This window comes from Homalodisca vitripennis, chromosome 2, assembly GCF_021130785.1.
Source record: "Homalodisca vitripennis isolate AUS2020 chromosome 2, UT_GWSS_2.1, whole genome shotgun sequence".
In the NCBI taxonomy this organism is placed as follows: Eukaryota; Metazoa; Arthropoda; class Insecta; order Hemiptera; family Cicadellidae; genus Homalodisca; species Homalodisca vitripennis.
The window spans coordinates 204,882,692-204,909,042 of record NC_060208.1 but is presented as its reverse complement, the minus strand read 5'-3'; the positions used below and the strand labels follow the sequence as shown (position 1 = coordinate 204,909,042).

At 35.3% G+C, this 26,351-nt stretch overlaps 1 protein-coding gene across 8 annotated transcripts in view; it reads right to left on the bottom strand.

Annotated features, from left to right (window-relative positions):
• The window catches only part of LOC124355304 (protein grainyhead), a 299,632-nt gene that overhangs the window by 1,110 nt on the left and 272,171 nt on the right, over nucleotides 1-26,351 (bottom strand). For 3 of the 8 annotated variants that reach the window (XM_046806387.1, XM_046806385.1, XM_046806390.1), the window contains 6 exons: nucleotides 18,191-18,370; nucleotides 17,089-17,141; nucleotides 16,754-16,876; nucleotides 16,195-16,381; nucleotides 14,888-14,952; nucleotides 13,218-14,089 (listed from right to left, as the gene is read on the bottom strand). In XM_046806387.1, the coding sequence (XP_046662343.1) occupies nucleotides 13,957-14,089; nucleotides 14,888-14,952; nucleotides 16,195-16,381; nucleotides 16,754-16,876; nucleotides 17,089-17,141; nucleotides 18,191-18,370 (741 nt within the window). In that variant the 3' untranslated portion in view covers nucleotides 13,218-13,956. Of the gene's footprint in view, nucleotides 1-13,217; nucleotides 14,090-14,887; nucleotides 14,953-16,194; nucleotides 16,382-16,753; nucleotides 16,877-17,088; nucleotides 17,142-18,190; nucleotides 18,371-18,427; nucleotides 18,492-26,351 lie in introns of those variants that run through there. The other 5 variants (XM_046806386.1, XM_046806388.1, XM_046806389.1 and 2 more) reach the window with 5 other exon arrangements.

Below are 26,351 nucleotides of genomic sequence, written 5' to 3'. Positions count from 1 at the left end.
TACAGTTTAATTGTTAATTTTGTTTTGTTATAGATTGTTTTAAGTAGGATGGTCCAGTACAAACAAAATTTTATTCTGATACCAATACCTAAATTATGAATTTAGACCTAGAATATAATTGGAATGTAGACCAATTCTAATATATGACCATTTTAAACATATTTATGTCTAGAATTATTAGTCATAATTTATTGACTCTTAGAAATATTATTATTAATAACAATCTAGAGAATTAATCAACACCTATGCCTACAGCTTGAATTAGTCAACAGACAACTAAACTGGATTCGATAAACAGTGGCTGGCTGTATTCTATCACATCACATAAGGGTTTTATTCTGTTATTGTTAAAGCAAATTTGGCAAGTAGGAGAGCTCTTGCAGCCAGTGACTTGTAACAAATGTCAGTGTAAATTCTTATTTTAAACATGAATCCAGTCAACAAGAGCACTTCAAGCAAGAAGTAGCTCCAAATAATAATTAATGGAAGCTACACTGTATAAAGGGTACCATCATTGTAAATTTTTGTAAATTGGACCTTAGAATTGATTAATAAATACAATAATTAAGGTGGTGGAATCTTTTGAGATAACCTTCCTGTTGGAAAAGTGAAATTTTGTTATCAATCCATGAGAAATTACAGACGTATAAAGAAGAAAATGTATGCAGTGCACAACAAAAATGGCTAAGGGCAAAAATGTGATTTTGCAAAGTACAGTATGTACATGATTGACTCAGCGAGTGAGATATTTTGTAGTGACATATGACAGAAGGAAATTATATAATTTAATGAAATAGTAAGAATGTGATGGTTTTTAATACAAGGTTTTAAAGAATAATCTTTTGTTCCATTACCTCCAGTAAAAAGTACATTCTTACCTTTAACCGTTTTTGGAAGGGGTGAAAGGCATGATTGTGCTTCAAATGCTTACCAATCCTTTTGGAATGACATTTTTTTATTTTTTTAGGCCTTCAGATGGCTACAACCAAAAATTGTTCTTATTTAATTCCAGAATGATTCAATTTATTTCCAGAAATAACCAAGGACTCTTTATGAATGATATAATTTCAATCACTCCCCTGGGAATTGGGTAGTTTGGGGGTAAATCAAAATTATTTAATAAGAAACCCTATCAAGTGACATCTCTTTTTGAAGATCTTAAGAAGCAAAAAGAATGGTGCAAACTAGAGGCCTAAAGTGGCAAGTACTTGCAATTTTTCTAAATACTCCTTATTGTAATATCAATCAGGTTTATTTTCCGATAACTTGAAATGTTTCAAGATGTTTAGTGTTTAAAATTATACAAGTATACAACAGTTACAAGTAAATATGTTTAAAAACATAATTTTGGATTAATATTGTATATAAATTAAGCACACTTTTTTCAAATAAGTGTATTCAGTTACAACAATTTTTGTCTTGTAAGGTTTCAAGATTATGGACTTTTTAAAATGTTTCAAAAAGTTACGATTATATCAACATTGAGGGTTGTTACCTCATCAATGTTGTGTGAATCAAACATCTAATAATGCATCTTCAGTTTGACATTTTGAGATGACAACCTATCTTCCTTCAGACTGTGCTGAAAAGGATATTTTTGTCTCTATGCAAAAGCAAAATAATATACAACTCTATTAGATTTAAACAGTAAATATAATTTTTATTCGTGCATACAATAATAATATTTACAAATACAGTAAGAAAAACAGCTGGCTTCAGTCCTTGAAGAGAAGACAGCTTGCTGTTATTCCACAATAATAGTACATGTCACTCAGTTAACATTTCAATGTAGAATTTAGTTCGTCATCTACACTGCTAAATACTTGAATGTGAAAGTTTCAGACAGTTCAACCTCGTTGAATTATGTATCTCAATTTGCAGAATTTGTACTTATGAAGGAACACCTCAGTAATTGTTGATAGTAAGGTGCTTTATAATTTATACAAACATTAATATACATGTCAGATAATGTCACCACTCTACCTCAAGCGTAAATCTTGTAGCTCTGTTTTGTAAAATTAGCAATTTATTTATATTCTTTGAGGGGTAACTCTATAAAAACTGATGCTAAAAGATCTGTGAGCAAAACAAAAATTTTAAGGTACCCAGATCACAAAATGTCTTAACATGTATATAGCAAAAAACTCAAGATACTTTATTTGCCACACTTTTAACTTGATAGTCTCAATATCAGGGTGTTATCCCTGTGTATAAACCAAGACATTTAGTTTTGATTAACTATTTATTATTTCATTTCGCCCAGATATTTTTTATTGAATTCTTGCATCTATTGGCTTTAGCTGTATATTGAATAGAATTGGTTTTAGACAAATTTAATAATCATTAGTGATTAGACAAAAACTTTTAACTGTACTAAAATTTATGTAACTTTACTATAAAAAATAATGAAAAAAGTTCATATAAACATAGGTCCAGGAATACTTTGTTACTGAGTAACGGCCAACAAAAGATTTCAGCCACGATTTAGTACCCGAGGTTAAATGAACATTTGCTGGGAGTTTAGGAAGAGGGATTTAGAGACGAATGCAGTTTTCTCTAATGGTTTATGACATGATAAATTGAATAAAGTTTGTTCCACAACTTTATCTCTCTTATTGTGATGTGCTATGTAAAACACAAAAAAGATCATTAAAAAAACAATTTTTTATGTTTATCGTACAATTAATTAATCAGAAAATGCTGGTAACACTACCCGAATCACCCTTTATAAGTACGTCCAATCACAATCATGAGGTTTTAAAAGTCAACTATTTTTTGAGGGGAAGATCCCCCCAAGCTCTTGTTTTGAGTTTATGTTATACCCCCTAATCTCCCAGTGTGTCATGCACCCTCTGAAATAATATTTTACATACGTCACTGCTTAAGCTCTCTTTATTCACAATACCAGACCGCAGTGGTCTACTACCGTAATTTCTAAGTACATTCATTGAACTAAATGAGATCTTTCGTTTACAAAAGAGCGATTCTGCAAATAACAACGGCAGGTTGTTGTAAATTTATCCAATTGTATTTTTAACCATTGCGCTGGTGGCATGTGCTTCCAATATGCGTTGAGGTAAATAGGACTTTAAATTTGACATGGCAGCCTACTCCTGCTCTCACAGTGCTACCAACCTAACCGATCTGACCTTTTAGACCGTGTACACTTCATTGTGATTCTGCTGTGCGCGCTTTAATTGTATTTATATGTTGTTATGTGTGAGTTACCGATGTGAACACTGAAAGGTTTATAGCCTAGATGAAGTTAAGTTGTACATTTTGAGAATAATGGCCTTTTTGATTATGAACCGCTCTCTTTCAGATCTGTTACTTACACCTATCACAGCTGCCATAAATTGTATGTTGGTTCTATTATTAATTCAATAGATCAAGGGGAAAAAGTGACTGGAATGTTTATGGACATGATAAATTATTCATCAGTGTTTCACAATATAATATGTTATTGGATAAACTTTTAAATGTTGAAATTCAAGGGCTTACATGATGACTTGATGACTTCCTTGCTTCGTACGAGATAACTAGACTGAAACTCCCACCAACGAGAATCTCCAGCAGTTCTAGTTCATCCATTGACGTGGTCTGCACCAACCTTGACCATAACAGCCTTAAAGTTGACATACTCTGCTCGGGCCTCTCTGACCACACAGGACAACTCACCAAATTAAATATTCTAACTCTACTCAAAAAACTAACAACATTGACAAGGAGAACATCTAAATGCAAAGAACCTCTCAAGTCTAAAGGAATTACTTGCACTACAAAACCTGGGAAAGGCTTTACCAGGAACCTCAAGCTGAGGAAAGTTATTCAGAATTGATCGCACCTTTACGTCAGCTCTTGATATAACATGTCCCTTAAAAACATCAAGGTGCAAGCATAAATGTCTGAAATTTAAAAATATATCTTACCATGAAGCTGAAGAAGTAAGAAAACTATTTATGATGGCACAAGAAAAATATGTTAAAAGTAACAAGCCAGAAGATAAACTAGATTTCATCCAAAATAAAAAGGCCTATGACTTAAAACTAAGAGACCTTAGGAGGATGGCAAATGAAGATCATATAAATACAAATAGCAATAAAACCAAAGCCATCTGGGACGTGATCAACAGTGAACGGGCATCCAAAAAACAGTCAGAGACCAGTACATGGGAGCTAAACATGGGGGATGGCACTATAAGCAATATTGACCAAATAGTAAGACTTTTTAATGAATACTTTACATCGATTGCTGAAGAAACACTAAAAATAACAACCCTCCAAACAGGACCCACTAATTTAAACATATCTGACAAAACCGACTGTTTATTTAACTACTTTTCAGTTGACAAACCCAGATGAAGGTGCTCAAAATTATTCAGTCTTTAAAATCTTCCTCTTCTGCAGGAGCAGGTGAAGTTTCATCAAGGATGGTTTAAAACATGCAGTTACGAACTTTGCCATCTGCTGAGTAATTTAATAAACAAGTCTTTGACTCAGGGAATCTTCCCTTAAAAAATGAAATTATCTAAAGTCTACCCTTTACATAAAAAAGGTAGCAAACATGAGCTACAGAACTTCAGGCCTATATCCCGTGTCAAAATTTTCAAAAGTATTAGAAAAAAATTGTACTGAAAAGGCTCCTAAACCATTTACAACCAATAATCTTCTTACAGAAAGACAACATGGTTTTCTAGCTGGAAGATCCACCACAACTGCCCTTATTGATTTAATAGAGCACATAATCAATAACATTGAAGAAGGAAACAATGTCACCACTACTTTTCTTGACTTAAGTAAAGCGTTTGACTGTTTGGATCATCATTTGGTCTTGGCTAAAATAAGTTCTTTTGGCATTAAGGTGACGGCACTACAATGGTTTAAGAGCTACTTAAGCGACCGGAAACAAATAGTGACAATAAAGCACACAACTAATGGAATAACCAAAAACAGCAACGTCCCCACCACTAACCATGACTCGGGGTGTTCCTCAAGGTTCGGTGCTGGGCCCTGTTTTCTTTATCTTAGTTTACCAGTGACTTACCAAATTATAATTGACACATACTGCTACCCAGTCATGTATGCAGATGACACTGTTCTGGACCACCTCTCACAAATCGACAGAGCTTCTTGAAATTGACACTTTCATTTCCGTTAGCATGGCCCCATCAATATTGCTTAGAAAACGACCTAGTTTTTCAATGAATCAAAAACTCAATATTTGGAAAAAACAAGGACAAAATTACAATCCCACATGACTTTGAAATTTCTTGCTACACAAAACATCTTGGACTGACATTAGATGACTCTCTCTCTCCTGGAGCTTTCATATTGATTACTTTGTGTCATCAGCTCACAAGCAGTGTTTGCCCTAAGAAGAATAAAATCTGTAAGTACCCCAGAAGCCACCTGAACAGCTTATCATGCAATATTTGAAAGTAGGGCCCGATATGGAATTGTAATTATGGGGAGCATCCTCAAACAACAACCTTCAACAAGTCATGGTTCTTCAGAAACGGGCAGTAAGAATAATGGCTGACATTGCACCACGGGACAGCTGCAGAGATGCATACAAAAACCTAGATTTACTGACCATCACATCTCTCTTTACATACTTGAAGTCATCATGCTTGCTGCTAAAGTTAAACTTACCAAGAAACAATCGTCATGGTCGAAACCACAAGACATGGACTTGACTACAACTTACCTGCTCACAAGACCGCTCTGTTCGCAAAGAAAACCCTCATATGCTGGAGCTAGACTATATAAATGCTTTTTTACCTATAGAGCTCAAGACAATTGAAAAAAAAATCTAAAAAAAGGACTGTATTCCTGGCTTGTGAAGAAATCAATTTACACAATCAGTGAATTTCCTTGACCACATGCAAATAGTCCGCAACAACTGTTAAAAACTTACTAACTAAACAAAACAAACAAACTAAAGGCAATTGATTTCCATTACATTGTATTGATTTTTCATTTATATTATTTTGTATTTGAAACCTGTTCTAAACTTGATGTTTATGAATAAAGCTTTCTGTATTCTGTATTACACTCAAATATTTTTTTACTTTGAGGATAGGTAGCAATTTGTTGAAATCGGCTATGTCAATATTCATAATTAGCTTGTTTATGTCCAAATCTAAAGTGAGTTTAATCAAAAAAAGAGTTCCACAGGGCTGTATTTTAAGACCAATGTTGTTTCTTCCTTGTATAAAGAGATTACCTGAATTTTTCCTTATAAATTGTTTGATAATATTTTCCTTCATGTAGACAATAATAATATTTTAAAAATCAGAAATAAAAATAAGCATCTGCAGTCAAAAATTTTAGTAAAGTTAAAATTTGTTTTTATCTTATCACAATTATTGGTTATTACATTTTTATAAAACTAATTCTATTCAGTATATAACTAAAGCCAATGAATGCAAGAATTCAATAAAAACATCTAGGGGAAATGGAAGTAGTTAATAAAAATGGCATGGTTTACATATGGTTAACACACTAAATTTAGACTAACAAGTTTAAAATGTGGCATTTTAAGTATCTTGAGTGTGTTTGCTATATACCAATTAAGACAATTTTGTAATCTGGATACATTAGCAATTTTTGTTTTGATCACATCCAGTCTTACATATCTTTTAGCATCAGATTTTATAGAGCCTCCTCTGGAAGAATTTAAATTAATTTCCAATTTTACAAAACAGAGATAGCTATATAATGACTATAACCTTTACATTTATCAGATGATCCTTTTAACTAAACAAAACAATTTGCAAATTCACTTCAAAATTGTGTAAAAACTAAAAAAATCTTAATAGTTACTTCTTTATAGTTACATGATTTCAAAACCATTATTTTCAATGAATAGATATTTTTACGATGATTAGAAATGATAATGTAGTGGAATTAGTTCTGTAGTTTAGTTATGGGAAATGTTTTATATCTACCTACGACACCATTAATTTATATTCTTGTGCTGTGTATGAATAAATAAAAATGCCTTGTATTGCAAGCTGATCTCAGTATAAAAAACGGTGGCTTTAGTGGTTTACAAAAAAAACTGAAGAGAGTTTGAAAGTGAATGAAATCTTTGTGGTATTGATGTGGCTTTTACCATTGCTTCCTATCCACCAAAATATTACAAAAGAGCCGCCAGCCGTGGTAGTTGACCTTCATAATAAATAACGATCTCCTTGTGAATGAAAGGAGCCTTAGATTATATGCTCAAAAAAGCTTCCGGTATCATTGAATTTTACCAGAAATGAAGCTCCTGGATTCTGTCTCACATTTGCTAACATTTTTGGTGTGATACGTTAGCAGGTGTCTTAGACCTTCTTCATAATTCATGAAGGTTTGCAGCTTTGGTGTCCACTACATCGAGCTACACATCCTCCTAGAAATGGCTAATCTAAGAAAGTTCAAGCAAGATTGTAAACGTTAACACATGTATCCCTGGAATAACATCGTTTGTCATCAAATATAAAGATCTAACAGTTGAATTTCTCAAAATGTCTGCCCAATCATTTAATTTATGTGGCTGTTGCGTTTGGCCTTTAACCATCCAGTGTGGGTAATGTTTACTAAATACAGAAAGTTTGACAATTGAAGTTTCATCGCCAGGGAAAACATAGCTGCAAAGTTAAAGTATTGTTCTCGTCAAACTCCTGCAAAATCGCCTCACAAAACTAAACCCTTCAGTCATATTTGTATTTTATTTAATTCCTGATAAAGTTAAGTATTACTAAGTATTGTAAGGGTAGAATTTGTGTCCCTTTGACAATTTATGTCAGGGTCAGGACCTTCTTAAATGCTGGTATCGATCTGCTGGATCTTCAATTTGAACTTCGGTCGTAATGGAAGGGTGCCCTCTCACGAGTATGGAGTCATGGCAGTGGCAGGACTGATAGCTTATGAGCCATGTACTGTACTTACATGAGGAAAAAATGCAGAACAGGTTATACCATCGCTATGACACAAGAAGGAGGAACTAACTTGCAGTCACTGGCCATAGGGACCCTTACCATATGTTGACTTACAAGTTGAAAAAACGTTCTGTAATTATTTTTTTCTACTTGTTGAGACTAGGTAGCTAAATACATTATCTGATACGAGGCGTGTTCAGAAAGTAAGTACCGTTTCATTCTACTGCTGCTGTAGTGCTGCAATCGGTGTTCCGCACATGCACACTAGTCGTCCTTGTTCACTGGCTAACGACTCACACCATTACGTTGTGTTTTCATATTTCTCTCAACGTTTAAAATGATTAAGATAATTAGTGATCCCAACAATTGTGAGATTCGTTCTGTAATAAGGAATGTGAAACTGGCTGAAATTTATCGTCAACTTCGAGATGTTTAGGGGGAAGACATGATGAGTGAAGAAAGTGGGTTAGAATGTTCAATGGCGGTCGAACAAATGTGCATTATGAGAATCGGAGCGGTTGGCCTTCTCTAGTCACCGATGATCTGGTAAGGGCATTTAACAAAACCAAGAGAAACGGACGTTTCACTACGACAACGCAGATGATTTCTAACAAATTGCACGCACTCTTTTGTACAAAATTGTTATCGCAAGCTGTGTTCCCGATGGGTTCCAAAAATACTCACTGACATGCACATAACCAAGAGACTCGGAAGTGCTTTTGACTTTTCTCCCGCGGTACAGTGACGATGGTGAGGATTTTTTAAACAAAATTATGACAGGAGACAAAGCTTGAGTCCGTCATGTCACACCGGAATCCAAACAGCAGTCAATGGAATGGCAACACACGCAATCCCTGAAGAAAACAAACTTTCAAGACGACAATGTCTGCACAAAAAATCATGTACACTGTCTTTTGGGATCAGAAAGGTGTTTTGCTGATTGATTTTCTCCCTAAAGGTGAAACCATTAATGCGGCAAGGTATTGCAAAACCTTAATAAATCTAAGGCGGGTAATTCAAAACAAACAAAGGAATGCTCAGTAACGGAATTGTGTTGTTTCGTGACAATGCCCAGCCCCACACCGCTGACTCTCAAATGTTGGTTTGACAATTTCGTTGGGAGCAGTTCGATCACCTGCCCTACAGCGCAGGCTTGGCACCGTCTGACTACCACTTGTTCCTGCACATGAAGCGTGAGCTAGGCGACCAGCGCTTTGAAATCGACAATGAAGTGAAAACTGCCATGGAATCGTGGCTACATGCGTTGGCAGGAACCTTCAACATAGAGGATATAGACAAATTGATCAACCGCTATGACAAGTGTTTGAACATCGGTGGGAACTATGTTGAAGTATAGTTTAAGGTTTGGGCTTTCATTTAGAAATAAAATTGAGTTGAAAATACTGTTTTACTTATTTTTTTTTTAACTGTACTTACTTTCTGAACACGTCTCGTATTTGATCTGCTTAAAGTACAAGATCAAAAACAGGTACTTTTGATGGTATACGTTGAAAACCTTAAATAATGTGAATTACACAGGATTTCGTATCAAAACACAATGTCTTATTTTATAAAATAAATGTATTTATGTATTAATATTTACAAAACTGATAAAAAATTACATTCTCGTACACACTGAGAAGCAAAATTAAGTAATGGGCACTGCTTGGCAGAAAACATAATGAAACTAATATTAACAATTGGCATTTTTGTTTTGCTTCAAACGTATCAAAATAAAACCGCTCTATATAATACTGAAGTAGTGCAACTCGCATACTTTATATTACACACTCACGTCAACTCTCACCAGAATGGCACTTTATACATGTGTACAGATAACTGCGTAACACATTGAGCAAATTGTACAACTAGACTTGACTTCAACAATAATCGATAGTCCGTATTTATATTAGATGGAAGAATTAATTAAGCACAGACAATTCCCTATGGGTTGGTTGCCACAGTTACAATTTCTTTTTAATACGAAAGTTGTCCAAACTCGTTTCATTGGAGCTTATGGTAAGCTATTATATAGTAAAATTAATAAGTAAACTGCAGTCTTTCAAAGACAAGTATATTTACGGTTGAGAGATTTAATACAGCCACTCAGGTATAATGATCTATATTACTATTGTGTCAATGAAAACGATTGAGCAAGTTGTACTGCCACAAGTTGAGCTATTCACCACAAGTTTAGCTGCCACGAGTTGAGCTATTGACCACAAGTTTGCTGTATTAAATCTGTCAGCTTATAATATAGCCTAGCCCAATAAAAGTAATCAACATAAATTAATAAAAATAATTTAAAACTTGTTTTGTTTAACATATAAAACATTGAATACAATTAATTTCTGACAAAGAATAAAATTGTTTTACATCGTAAGCAATTATGGAGGCTACAGTTTACAAGCTGATACCATTAATGTCTTGTAAATGTGAGAGCAACTTTATTTGGTAAGTCAGTTTTAAATTTATAGAAACTAATATGTTAAATAGTGGTGAATGGACCATTTAATTGAGCATTTTAGCTTTTTGTGTAATTATCACAGTTATATTAGACATACAGAACATTATTGTAATATAAAATGTAATTTTGAGGTTATGATTCAAAATAATACGTATATTTGATCTTAATCTAATAGTCATTATTTCGTTTATGTAGTATTATTTTCGTTTGCTAAAAATATGTTTTATTAATATGTGTTATATCATTTATAAAAAAACTATACTTATTTTTAATGATTTTATAGTTACTTTAAAAAATTCCAGTTTTCAAATTTAAAATATAAAGAAAATAGAACCTGTCTAATATTGAACCTGAATTATTTGTCCGTGTTGGGTGGAAATACAGCAATGCAAATCAAGTTAGCATAATTGTTAATAAATTAAAACGTTATTTTAAATAAACATATACACTGTCTTTTTGGCGGTGTGAGAAGGTTTTGGTCTTCTGGAGGTCTAACGAATATGCTCTTACTTTAATCTGTTTATATTTAAATTATTGATGGCAAGGTGTACTACAAGGCACATCCTTCATTCCACTCATATTTCCAGATATTTGAACACAAGTCACGCATATATTTTAGTAGTTAACAAAACAGGAAAATTTATACCACCTTCTACAATCGCACTACACTTTTATAACGTCAATTAAAAAAAGTAAAAAATAACAACCTTAAAAAATAGTCAAGTTAGACAAAATATTTTTGAAATAAAGCTGATGAACTGTTGTTATAAATAAAGCAAATAAAATGTAAAATTATGAAACCAAATTAACAGATAGGTTAATACACTGCTGCATCCAAGATTTGCTGTTATTGAACACTTACTCAAAAACTTAATGGATGTTCTTGTAAACTATGTCCTTTGTCAAGTAGGTTTAACCTGCATTGTAAAAAATATACATTTGTATATGTATTACATTCTTAAGATTTATAATACTTGTATTGTCTATAATTTTATAAATTATTGAAATAATATAAGTATTGGCACTCTGACAGTTGTTTGTGAGATATAATAAATCTTATAGTACGTAAAATACTACTTTTTCAGATATTTGTACTGTTTTAATTTTTATAACTATGGAGAAATGTATTTGTATTTTCAGCTTGCATGCTTTATAAGGTAATGCTTCCATTTTGCTTAGTTAAAAATTGTATAAATTATAATTCTAAAAAAGTTTGTGTAGAAAGATTTTTTAATTTTGTAAAATTGATGTTTTCAGTACGCAATAAATTGTATAACTTACATAAAAAATCTAAAACTAACCTAACATAAAATATGACTCTACTATTGAATTTTATTTACTAACATTATGTACAAATATGGCAATTGATTGCATATTAATTAAATGTATTTTGATTTTAATTTTTTGAAAATTATTATTGTAAAGAATAGAGAGACTACGTAACTGAGATCGTAAGTTAAATAACATTTCATATAAATAGATATTTTGTTGGAATAACAAATTGAACTGTTGATAAACAATTGTATAATTAATTGTTAAAGTAAGGATGTCTAATGCAAAAAAAATAATAGTGTATTTTATCTGTCTTTTGTAAATAGAGGTTCAAATGAGTATCATATAAAAAATTGCAAAAATTTTCATTTTTCCACTAGGGAAAAATTTTAATAAGAATTACACAAGTTCATAGAGGCACTATGTACAGATTATATATTTTTCACTCTTTTAGGAGAAGAAATTAAGAAAAATTTGTTCAATGTGTGAAAATTAGGAAAAGGGTATGACCAAACCTTAACAATGAATAAGTATCCAAATGAATTACGACTTTGTATTTTTATTACATATTTCAAATTTTTGCATCTTCATTTGACCCTACTACATACATAAAAATTTAAAAATTATTTTAAATTCAATTTTCAGTCTACAAAAGTTCTTAGACATCTTCACTTAAATACATTACAGCTTTGTAAAAAACTTAGTTTTCAATTTGTTTTCTCATATTTATTATAATGCAGTTTGTAGGCCTATAGTTGTAAAAAAGAAAACTAACAAAAAAAGTCTTGAATTGCTTTTTCTATATTTATGTAACCCCATGGTTTTGTGTAAAAATATAAAATTGTCTATACAGTTATTCAAAAATCTTAAAAAATAAAATAGTTTGGACAAATTCTTTTTCTAAATGACTTAAATACATTTCATATTTAAATTATTACTAATATCAGATGGCTGATATAATTTATGATACATTTTCAACATAAATACATCTATGTAAAATATTGCTTTGTATTGTTACATGTTACAAAAATCTGTAAATTAAAAAATAAACCTTAACATAAAAACTTGACTTAAAACTACAGCGCTCATTGGGAAATAACATATGATTCCCAATAACTACTAAATAAAATCTTTGTAAATAAATAGACAGGACTATATCTTACAATGGGGACTTGATCAAATTAGCAGACCGCTAATTACTAAGGCTTGAGTATATTTAGGCACTCTTTATTGTTATTTTCAAAACAACCTCGACTACAGGGCGATGGGAGTAAGATGAGCCGGAGAGGGGCTCATCTTACTCCCATTACACTGTAGAGAAGCCTCTTTTCAGGTACATCATAAACTCAACCATTATTGAAAACTTCAATAAATCACTAGACTTTAATAAGTGAAATAGAAAATATTAACCATAACATAAAAGTAAAACAATAAAAAGCGACGGTTTTGAATATATACATTATATTACAATAATGACGTAAAGTATTTTGTGAACTTTAGAACAAAGACTTTTGATAGACATAATACTGGCAAACAAATTAAACTGGCTTAAAGTGCTCTTGCACGCTAGAGAATTTATTTTCATAATAAATCGGCTAGAAGTAGCAAGAACATGTGTATTTCAAGAAATTGCAACACAACAACCAAACTAACAATATTGGTGACTTAACTTTTCATTATCACAATATTTCAATATCATAAAACAAGATCTCAAAGTGTAACGTAACGCATTACATTGAACCAATGAATTAATAGAAGAATTTTACTTACATATATCTTTACAAAATTACAAAACTACGAGTTTTGTAGTTCACAGAAATTCTATCGAGGGAATCACTTGGATCTAGAACACGGTAAAATCCCGTGGGCTAAAATAGAGACAACAACAACAAAAGTATTGAGCACAGACCTTTCCCCTCTGACTATGCAACATTTTGATTGGTTACAACCCTGCAGGTCCCTGCAGGTTATGGCTTGTTTCATTTTGATTGAGATCATATATAACCTAACGAGTACAACCGTCGACAAGTACCGAGTATTAACGACTATGTCAAATCTATAACCGACGACTAAATGGCAAGATTCTCGAGTATTAGCACTAAATTTGCACTGATTTCCCATGACATCCGACATCGCTAGATATCACCAGAGTCCCACAGCTCAGCGATAACAAAAAATATAACAAATGTACATAACACTTTGTAATAATATATAACAGCAACAGTTTATTGACTATATACACTGTCATGGTGATGTGACGAAAGACTTGAGACGAGAAACTAGCGACAGTACGCTAATGATCCATCAGTTCTACCAACAGAATATCCAGGAGATCTTCACTCTCGTCGGATTGTCGAACTTCTAATAAAAACATGTCTTCGTTGCAGTAATACTTGAGCATTTCATCATCAATTTTGGCTATAATCCTGGAACAGTCAAGTAACAATCGGTTGTTAGTGCTTTGTGCAGTGAATCGACAAACTAACGATTACATCATAAAAACAATTTATCTCACAGAAATAGATTAATTCCATTGACATTCCCTGGTAACCACCATAGTGTTACATCGAATAGTTTCTTCATACTTCAACATTATTAAAATACAAATGAATTCACAGTTGCTGCTTTAGCTTATCATTTTAATGTCCACCCAGCGTTTCAACACCTACATTATTGTGACTCGGCTTTTATAGCCGTTGAATACGTAAACTTGAATTTCTTCAAAGCAGTTATAGTTTCCTGAGAGGAAAATGTCTGTTAGTCCCAGAATGATCCAATGTTATGATTTTCCCCTGCCGGTTTTAAACACATGCAATTTAACCTTTTCCTTGATATTCTAAGTGAAGTTAGTGCGTAATTTTTAGGATACTACCTAACGATGTTACAACTGTTTTATTAGTACCTTGTGGAAACCTTAACCTCTATAAATAACACAAAAATTAAATAAATTCGAATTACCTACCCTGTGAAAACTACATATCTACGGGTGTAAATATATAAATGGTAGATTTTATATGTACAGCATTGTCATGTACTCTTGTATTGTGGTGAGTGGTGAGTCCGATCTAAGCAAAGCAGAGCTGAAATGGACGAGATGTTGCAAGGAAACGTGAAAAGAGTTGGTAGTGCAATTCTACAACTTAGGTCATTCCTGCCTAGTTTAAAGGTGAAGAACATGAGCTACTAAAGGGTGAAAGTGATTGGTAAAAACAAAACTGACTTACCCTTTTTTGTTTTTTCGATACAAGTTACTTATGCTTGAAGTAGAAATTTTGTACTTATTCTCAATCTGGAAAATAAGGAAGACAAAATTAATACTTCGTTTTGTTAGCATTTAATTAAGTAGACCGATAGCTTTTTAATTTCTCTTTCAGTTTCGCACGAGACTTTTGCACTTTGGAAATGACTTTATGTGATTGACATTTTAATTTTCCGGATGAACTTTGACATGCTAAATGGTTAGTGGCACCAACATGCAGTTTGAAGCGAAGCTGTCGCTGACTTACCGACAACCGAAGCAGTGAAAGCAACAATCTGGCCAAAACTACAACAAACAACCTGGGCCAGTTGCCAACAACCGGGTTAAAAAACTATCGGTGTACTTGCACAACATCACAGATAACATTAACCATGGTTACATGCATTCTCCCACCTCAAAATGTACAACTAGATACATCACTCACTGTCTTAGGTTAGTATCAAATAGAACATGAATAATATCAGTTTAATTGTTCAAACCAACAGCATTCGTCATTCCACATAATGTTTACTAAATTTATATCTGGTTCATCTTATACGTTTTCAATTCACAATCAGAAAAAAGATAATATAGATACATAAAAATCCAAAAATAAGGACACAATATTTAAAATTCATAATTAATAGTGTTTACAATTTAATATGTCATAATAAAAACATTAAGTATGCAGTTTATGAGTTTATTTTGTTTCTAATTTTATTTAGAACTATTCAAATAAGCAGTCAATTCATTTTAAATATTTAACTGAAAAATGTGTTGGTTCATGTAAAATATAACTCTATAAGTATTGGAATATTATTTCTATTTCCATAAAGAGTAACAATATTTAAAACATTTATTAAGATTTCAAAACCTTTCTGAAAGTTTACGTTTTATATGAAATTGAGTTGATTTTCAATTAAGAGGTAGTTTTAAAGTATATTTAAGATAATTTGAAACATAAATAAGTACTCATCTGACAGGCAAAGGTTCACTTAGTTACAGTTTTACAAAAGCATATATATTTTTATTTCTGTCAGTACGTAACAAATAATTAACGAGATCGTACAAAATAATAACTATAACTTACACAAATAGTTTACTTTACCACTCACACTAATTCTAGTTTGTGTGTGAAAATAAAAGTGGCCACAAAAACAAAAAGTTATATTACAAACAAGTCACTTTTGACAAAATATTCAAACTAAAAAAAATTTGAAATTCAATTATTCAAAAACAACAACAGTAGCTAATCCACTGTAGTGTTTGGTTTACATGACGTAAGATATTTACCGCATTGAGCAGGCCTGTGGTGGTGGGGGGTGCGACATGCAAGGGAGTGTACACATCCTCTGCGTCCTGTCGCACGTAGAGCATCACCCTCTCATTGAGTGGAGGTACCATCTTGGGCCTTTTGAGCGGCGGGCTGGAAAACACAGTGCCATCTGTCGTCAACGCTCCATCCAAATCCTTTTTGTCACTATACAAATTACGCTCACATGTATTTACACCCTAAATATCAGTACCTTTGTACTGGTGATATGGAAATTTGTGAGGTTAATAGAAAGACTTAACTAACGTAGTGGTGTTAGTTACCTTCTTTGTGTCAAGAGTAATAGTGAAACATAGATAAAAAAAATATAATGTATATTACAAAATAATAAACTGACAGTAAAAATAAAAAAACTGATTAAGTTAAAAGGCTAAGAAATCAAATAAATTTTTAATTAGGAGATCAAGAAACAAATTGACTTTTGTGAACATACTTTTCATACTTTCTGAACATTTACACTAAAATTTCCCAACTTTCAATAACGAACCTCTGACCTCTATCAGTGATATGAATACTAACCTTAGCGTGTCTGGAGGAAAGTGATTGTGGAATTTGAGCGTAGGCGTGGACGGACCTTTCCCACCAGAGTGCAGTAGGAATGGGGAGGTATGCTTCAGAGAACCAGCTTCACCATTGGACAGACTGCAATATCAACATAGGTTGTGTTAAGAAATCATTATACCAACCTAAACTTAGCAAAATATAGACATATTAAAAGAGAACATTCTCAACAGTCCATAGTGTTTTCAAGCTACACAAGTGCAAGTTTTATTGCGCTATTTCTAAATTTATTCTATATGCAAAATGAGAGTTACTTAATCATGAAAATTTAATATTACAATTGCAACACTTACCTAGAGGTGTCAGTCTCATGTCCATAGAAGCCTTGGAGTTCCATTGACGTCAGCTGAAACCGATATCAAAATTAAATATCCCTTCCGGCTCAGTCTGAAGAAAGGTTAATTTTACATGAGGCTGTCATCTCAACATGTCAAACTGAAGATGCATTATTGCTTTAGATGTTTCATTCGTATAACACTGATGGGGCAATAACCCTTAATAAAATCATAACATTTTCAAACATTTAGGAAGTCCATAGTCTTGAAACCTTACTTGAAAAAATTTTGACAACCATACAAATTCTTTGTAATAAGGTCGCTTTATTTACTTAAAGTTAATCCGAAATTATGTTAAATTCTATACTTCTATAAGTCTAAACAGACACTATCTTGAACCTGAAAAAATATTGATAAAATTTCATGAAAAGCATTAATTTTGTCTACTTTGTGAAATACTTGAGATAAAAGTTTTGCCCTAATGTGAATGACTGCCATTTGAAACTTTTAAGGTTTAAGACTGGTTAACGAACTCATCCAAATTATATACGAAACTGTACAAAGCGGAGTTTGGATTCTGAGGGTCATGAGCAAAGAATAAACAAAAAATCTCCTCGAAATTTATTTGAAATCTATCTAATTTCATTTTTTTACCCATTTTTCTAGATTTATTAAAAAAACTGTACACACAATTAACTACATAATACTTGTATTAAGATAAAACATATAAGGAAACACAACTTTAACATGTTTAATGGAGATCTGGCCTGCACATTAACTGATGCTGATTTGTTGAAAACTGCATATTTCAATTCTAGGTGTGTTTACATCCACACTTTAATTAGGATAAATTTAAAATTATATATTATATGGAAACATATATTTAACGTATTCACAATTAATTACTTATTATTTCTGTTGTAATAGTAAAGAATAGCCAAATAATGTTTCTATATACAAAACTACCATATTATATACCACATTTGTAATATGCAATCTAATATTTGTCAGACCTGACTGTTTTTTTCAATCGATTAGAAATTGTAAAGTATAAAAATGAAATTAGGGACATATTATTTAGTATAACTTCTTGTTTAGTTAGTAAGACATTAATTCCTACCTTATCGATGTCCTCAGCTGGCGAGAAGAGGACGGGCGGCTTTGCGAGATCCTGCATGTGATAGAACTCCGACCGGTCGCAGGCAGGATGATACAGTTCGTCCATCTTCTTGCGACCAGTGGCAGTCATCTTCCTCTTGGCCGCGCGTCTCTCTTCGTCTCTCGTCTTACGCTCGGCTCCCTACACATTTAGTTGGTCAGAGAACATTTAAATACAGTAGAACCTCGATTATCCGACCAGTGGCAGTCATCTTCCTCTTGGCCGCGCGTCTCTCTTCGTCTCTCGTCTTACGCTCGGCTCCCTACACATTTAGTTGGTCAGAGAACATTTAAATACAGTAGAACCTCGATTATCCGGATTGATAAGCTGGACCGGACACCAATAAATCCAGATAATACAGTACAAAGTTGTAGTAAACACTTTTTTTTCAAAATAGTATTACACTGACATCTACCAATGCCTACAGCATTACAACTACAGTAGCTAGTCGGTATAATTATGCTTACGAATTGTTCCGTAAGTAATGTGTTTGTAAGATAAAGGAAGGAAAGATAGGATTATTAACTTAATAGGGCAGACAATTATCCAAGTCGTCCAAAAAACAGACACAGTTGTTAATATCTTTTTAGTTGTTACTCTTTTGAGGACCAAAGCGGATTATCCGGATGACCAAAGTCCGATAACCCAAACTGATGCAGTTCTCTGAACTAATTGAAAAACTCGGAGCCGAATCGCAACTTAACGGTTTGTTGATTACTCTGTCCATTCCTGGTGAGACAGGAAGGAATGCCTGCCTGTCTTGCGGTCAAGGCTCTCGTGATCGGTTGCGGCTGTAATGTACCGTGATTGTGCCGTATTGCCGGTCTGTGCCTGCCTAATCTGCAACAACGTGACTGCCTCATTTGCAACATATGATCGGTGCCTGCCTAATGTACAACTATCTTTTTCTTCACTTCATAATTTTTTTGCAACCAAGGGCTTATGCCTTTGACGACGATATTTTTCTAGAACTTTTCAAATTAAAAATTTCCGTGTTCGCTCTAGTTTTTTTATTTAATGTTTCTAAATAATGGTAGTTCAAAAGCCAAATTATAAAGTAACGAAGAAACTAAAATTATAACAATATATTGGGAGCCTTTAGTTTAGTACTCTTTCGGCACAGTTTAGTAAGCTTTAAGGTACTGTGCTTTTAAAAATTCATTTATTAAAAAAAATTTTTTGCATCTTCTGCGCTCTGGTGTAAGGAACAAACATGAGTTTTGACTACGGAATGGGCTTTAGCTTAAGATAAACCTAACATTGTTTATACTTAGTATTATTATTTTCTTATTATTAATGAAGAAAATTATAAAGACACTTAAGAAATAAGCATAATTTTATTTTATTAGAGTTATGAAAATGATTAATTATTGGTTTTATAGTTATTTGTATCTATCTGATTAAACGACGTGACGAAAATTGTGGGTTGTATTGCTCTATGTGAACAGGTGGATGTTAGACTTTATATGAAAGACGGATATATGATAAACGACTGAAGTCCTACTTCCACTCAAATCACTTGAGAGCGTCAATAGTTCATTATTCGTCCTCAATCATGCTATTTCCCGGGTTCACGTCAATGTCGATAAATAATTAATACCTCCTATCGCCTGATTCACCGCATACGCAATCAGCACACCACGGAGAGAGCGCAATAAGTTAGACAAGACACTCCATTGAAAAGTTTCTGAATGGGGATTGTTTAGCGACTGATGAGCGATGTCCAGGCGCGGGCTCGACCCCACGACCCTCGTCCGTGACGTCACTTCTCCCGAGCTCGCGGGTCACCGGTTAACTCGGGGTCAAAGGTTGAGACGTCCTCCGTTATTGTTGTCATCGGGCCCGCACAAGAATGGAAAGGCACTTTGTACCCTATCGGACCTCCGCGTTCCTTTGAGTCTTTCCTTCACTCGATACCCGTCTGCGGGGATGCCTCGTTGGCATGATTCGGGTCGAGACTTTACAGCTGACAGGGAGGCATTTTACACCTCCCTACAATAAAATTGCCAGCTCCTTTCCTCCTCCGTACATACTTTTCAATTCCAACACCCGTGAAAACTCCGCGTGCCTAATAAGCAGAGTGGTAGGCAGCTGCAGCAGGTGTTGAAGCTGATAAGGGCTATCAGTGACTGACCCCGGGTCGCGGGCGAGGCCTTACTTCCTGCCCGGAGAAAGCGCAATTATCCGCCGGACTTTCCCGCCTCATCGGCGGCGGCGCGGCGCGGCTCGGCGGAGGCGCAATCGGCGATTTCTCGCCAAACGATAATTGACACGCGGTAAACACATAAAATAATTAATCTTTATTACCTGGTGGAGATCAAGAGCGGTTTTATTACCGTGGTCAACAACCTGTATCGTAAAGGCCGCAGAAGAAAAATAATTGAACAATGGAATCACCGTTTACTTTCATCTCTTTGAGATATGACAGTTACTCAGTTACTCCAATATTACCACTGATCCTATTAAAAGCATTGATTTACAATTAGGGGAAAGAGATTCCACTATCTGGGGGGGGGGAGGGCGTGCCATTGTTATATTTGACCAAAGTATAGAATACTGCTCTTTGATTCCTCTTTGAAATGCAACCAGGTCCATCCTCTACCGAACGGTCCAGAAGAGATTTCCGATTGGCAGGCCCATTATGTAAAGCCAATGAATTAAACATTGTAATTTAATTTTAATAACAGCACTAATGCATGTGTCTGGAGATGGGAAGATCGGCATATAATTGATAATAACCGGTGATACGCGCAGGCGCAGCCACCATTCCGTGCCCAGGCTCGGCATTCAGAGGCCAAGATGGCGGCGGGTTTGGGTCGGCTGTTGAAGCTCTAGCTGCATCACTCATAGTACAACGCGTTATAAAACGTTTGTACCTCTCTAAAGTAGCAGCAACAGGAGCGAAAATTGCCAGCGTTAAAGGATAACAATAGTGGAAGGAAAGATAAACGCATCAAAGTCTCACGAAAACAACTCAAGACAGTGCTATCCGATGACTGGGTTTAGTATTGCCATCGATTGGCGTTTACCCATCAGCGAATTTCGTCGACTTGTCAACCACAAAATTCGTAATTTCTGTGCAAACACTGACGTAACTCATAAGTACCCAATCGTGTCAAATTGCGTTCAGCATCTCTGAGAGCTGCAGCATATGTCAACAAGGAGGATAATGGGCAATTTTGACTCTAATGATTGATAGTCTACGATACGCGACAACCGGATCGCGTCCGATATGTGACAACCGGACTGTCCTGCGTTGCGAACTCGTGTGTACCTTCACATCACGCGTGAGTTGTCAAGGGTTTTAAATTATTTTATATTCACGACGTGGGCGGCTTTCACGGATTTCCTGAAAGTCTAAATATCTGTATGCGCAAGTTGTTCTGTGGAAAGGCTAGAACAACACAATTGCGTCTCTACGCCCACGTGCCGCCTCCGCGTCGACAATCACAATAATCAAGATTTATTGCCGTTTTGTTGTACAATTTGCGTATTTTACTATTACTATGAGTCACTTCCATAAATCACCGGGATTGGGCATTGTTATTCAGAAGAGTTCGTGATTCACAGCCGTATACGTTAGGAATACGTATGAATGACACGTCTTGTGAACCGAGTGTGATTTCGGAACGGGAAAAAGAATGGAGCAATGACGCACCCTTGAGGAACGCCGAGTTTAACCCTTACAGGAATATAAATTAGCGTTCTGCAACAAGCTGAGGCCATTCATACATGAAGGCTATACCTTGGGATCAAACCTATGATTTACTAGATTTGCATTACTCCCAGGTTGGAAAATTAATTATTGTAATTTAAAAATAATTTCTTTGTCTCAAATTACTGAACCATCGAGACCACTGACGCCATACGTTTCTTTACATGCTTATGTTTCCGTTGCAAAAACCGAATGAAGAGTTAAGACCTCTTTCGACGTAATCGGCCTCTTCATTGCGACCATTTGACCTTTTTAACTGCAACCAATCAGCGCTAAAAGCGAGTTCTTCGAGCTTACTAATTTATTTAAATGCATTTCGCGAACATACGGGTGGTAATAACGAGGCGAGCGGAAGGCGAGTGATTCAGCAAGGGGGTAACGGGTGTGTATAATTGCAGGATAGTTTTGGTGGACCAATGGCACGGCGATGTAGGGAGAAGCTCCGCCCCCCACGGCGGATTTGGCGGGACGGTATGCATAAAACATGTGACAGACCACCAGGCCGGTCGGCGACTCGACCACTTCGGGCCCAAATATTTTTATGTGTCTAGATACCAAAACTGAAACGAGGAGAAAACATAGGCCCCGGCGCGCCGTATATAAGGAGAGGGTTGAGATGGTTTCGATGTCTGGAGATAAGGAGATTGGAGTGCACCTGGGCAAGAGATTGAGAGACCTTTCCTTCCACTGCCATTTCCATCCTGAGACGTTAAGGAAGTATAGAGGAACATATGGAGAGAAATAGTAATGATATGTGGTTGTTGATCACACAATAATGGCTCCGACACTATGATATAAGTATGAACCCTAACCCGGCACCTGCACTTACAGCTTTGTTAGGCATCTTTGATCCATCAGCTAAGGTTCATATGACTTTAAAAACTTTAATTGTAATCCTCGGTCAAACTGCGGGGGAAAATCAAATATATAAGGATTCCATGCCCAAAGACTGAAGTTTCACATCAAGTAACAGTGCTAGATGAAATGACAATGTTACAAACGTTAAAATGTTGGATCATTGATATTCCCAAAGAGCGAATCCTAAAATTTCTCCCCAATCCAAGACTGCTACTTTACGAGTAATCATCGTTGCTATTCGACTATAATGTTTGAACTTAGGAATAAGAGTTTGACCTGTTCGTTTACATATAGGATGGAGAAAGGCAATATAGTTCACTAAAGGTGGACTATTCAGATTGGGATCAACAAATTGAACAACTCTTCACTTTGACTTTCGAGTTGTTCTGATTTATTCCGACATAACATCTGTTCAATTCAACGGAAGAAACGTTATCACCGATATCTCGAGCGTTGATCTTTATTTACGGTATTTTAACCGCGAAACGGCCGAAGTGAAAGGTTCTGCGGTGTATCCACCTTACATTTTATAACGTACAAGAACATTAAAGCAACAAGCCGCAATAAAACCCGCGAGACATGTATAGATAGGGTAATGGTCGAGTCACATAAATGTTAAGTAGAAATGTCCGCTGTAAAATAGACAAGGATGGCGGTATACGGACGGCTTATTATTTGGCTCGACTGTAAAAAGATGGCGGCAAAATACCTGCAATAAATCGCCTAGTGAGTTTGTATATGGCAACACACAGAGGTAATAAAACAATAACCGAAGCCTCCTTAATTGGTGTAGCAAGCGAGCCGCGCGCAACCACGGCCTTCTTTATAACCTTCATATTCATACTATAATAAATACACGCATTTTCTACCGTCTAAATGGAGGTAATATTTAATGCGGTAATCTAAATTCAAGATAGAATCTCAATTACTTTGATCTGCGAGGGCCGAAAGACAGAACTACTGTACGTGGACCGCATGCGACCGTCACGCTGCAGGAATACAGAGTAGGACCCCCTTGGCGGCTGCAGCTGCAAGCTCACAGAGGGATCTGACGAGTTATCAGGGCGATATCCGGCTAAGGAATGTGATTTTGGTGTATCTTTCCTAAAGAGAAAAGTTACGCCTTCAAAAACTGTAGTCCTTTATTTTCGGTTAAAATAGCGAACATGTAAAATATTTCCCGTTTAAAAAAGTTACTGTCAGATTTTCGAACAATATCTAATTTCCTCATTTTGACCAATTTCGATAAAAACAAACAAAACATTTACAATAACTATTTAACACAAATCTAGAATTTATTTTTCATTCACTCATAAAGCCGCAAATGTATTGAAAATCCTAAAACCAAAGAGACAATAGTGGTTTAAGGGTTAACTTTGTACGTAGAGAACAAAGCTATGATCTCAGTGTAGCAAACTCAAAAGCCTCTCCAAATTTCCTGTTTGGATTTTAATAATAACACTTATTTTTAGTTGAGATTCATTTTACCCAACTGCTACGTTATTATACTTTACTATTACCTAATTAAACTGTGTCAAACAAAAAAAACATGCAAAATACAAGTAGATAATTTAAACTTGTAAGCGCATCTTGTTCTAAATCTTCATACCAAATAAAGCGAGAAAGCTTGTGTGCAAATTTTAATCGACGACATGCTTTCCAAAGCGATTTCACCAAAATAGGACGGTTAAAGGCAAGATGGCGGAGGTTAAACGCCACTGTGTATTCAAACTGCAAGCGGTCGTGAAAAATAATCAATCTGCGGTGGAGCAATTTGGCCAGTAATTACAGCTCAATGGCGGATTAGCCCGAGGTTCGTTAACTATGCAAATGGCGCACAAAATAACGATCATCCGCGTCAAACTTCCATTGGAATCAATCGTGTCTCCGCCACCATCGTCGGGCCGCCGCGATAGCCAAGACACCGACACAGCGCATGCGCTGATCATCGGGACATCGTTTGCGCATGCGCACTGCCTGTGAATAACGACCCATGCGTAACGTTAATCTCAACGGCTGCGTAAAACCAGGTTATGCGTTATTTGCCTATAACTTCAACATTGGGTTCTTACAACCGTTATAAAATAACTTCTTCCACTCCTCAGCTCACTCACTCATCAGCTCTTTTACAATAAAAAAACAAACACAACAAAATAGGATGCGAAAGTCAATAATTTGTCCCCATTGGTAAAGGAGATGATGGTATGTCATCTGTATGAGTCTTTGGGCCGTATTGAAATCTTATAGAAGGGAAAACTGGTATCGAAGCCACAAAAACAGTGCTGAGAAAAATGGTCAACAATTAAATTGTTGCAGTAATTATCAAAATTACTGTTATATGTTTGTTAAGTTTCTGATGGATTTACAACAAAAGTTAACACGAATGTTCAATGCCTCTGTAAACACAGTTTAAACTTTACAAACTAGAATTTAAAACATGTTAAATTAGTGTTTAAATAAAATTAAGTAATTCCAAATCAGAAATTTTCTTAAAAGTTCCAATATGTTTACATGAGCAAAGCTGGAAATTTCAGCAAACCCTAAAGGCATTTGGGTACCCTCCGCGTGCATCTGAAAGAGTAATGATCACTTTTGAGCAAATCGATGTTGACTGCGAACTAAATATCGTCATATCTCTCACCCTAGTGACCCTGGACTTGCTTAGAGAACTAAATAAAAGCCGAAGAGATAGTGTTTTGACCTCTTGACTATGCTTTACAACATTAATTCCCAGACATTCAGCTACAGTAACTACGTGAATAAATTAACTTTCTCCATAAGACATCTAAAATATAGGATCGGCCTATCTTGGGCACACCTACTGAAAGGCTGGCTCACTGCATACAGAGCTCTTGCAGGAAAGCGCAGAATGTTTGTCACGGACGCGAATGCCAAGACACCGGCTAGATCGACCCAATTCGAGGGCACCACGTCACAGGTGGTGAGGTTCCCACAGAGGCAGCAGGTGCACGCACCCGACTGAGGTCGTAAACTTTAATGCATCCTGCAGGCCCTACGAGAGAGGCAGAGGTTATTATTTGGTTTGATTCAGAGTTATCGGGAGAGACCGTAATTAAAATGAAACTGTAAAGTCGTCCAGTAGACGCTCACCGCTAATCATCGCTTCCTGCGATATCCGCTATCGGCCATCGTCGTTACCACCCCGTCCGGCCCCGGGTGTAATTTCAGATTTGCCGAGCCTAATGCGGGGCCCACAATTTCGACCCGGGTAATGCTAGTGGCGGGAGGCATGCAAGCTCTGGCGGGAGCTGCTGCTGAAGGAGGGATCGTAGCGCCACACGGTCAATCGAAGCAAACACCTTGATTAAAAATAAACGTAGAATTAAATGGAAGCCCTTGCCAGCCCGAGGTGGAATTATCGGCGATAGGCGCTGTCGCTGCAGACGCCGTGTTTCCTCCCGTAATTGTTGTTGACACGAAGTGGGATCCGTGATTAGTTTTATCTATCCGTTTGATTACGCTTATTACAGATCTAATAGGCGCATTCCATCGTGGCCCATGAATAGCAAATTCATTGACTCTTCTATT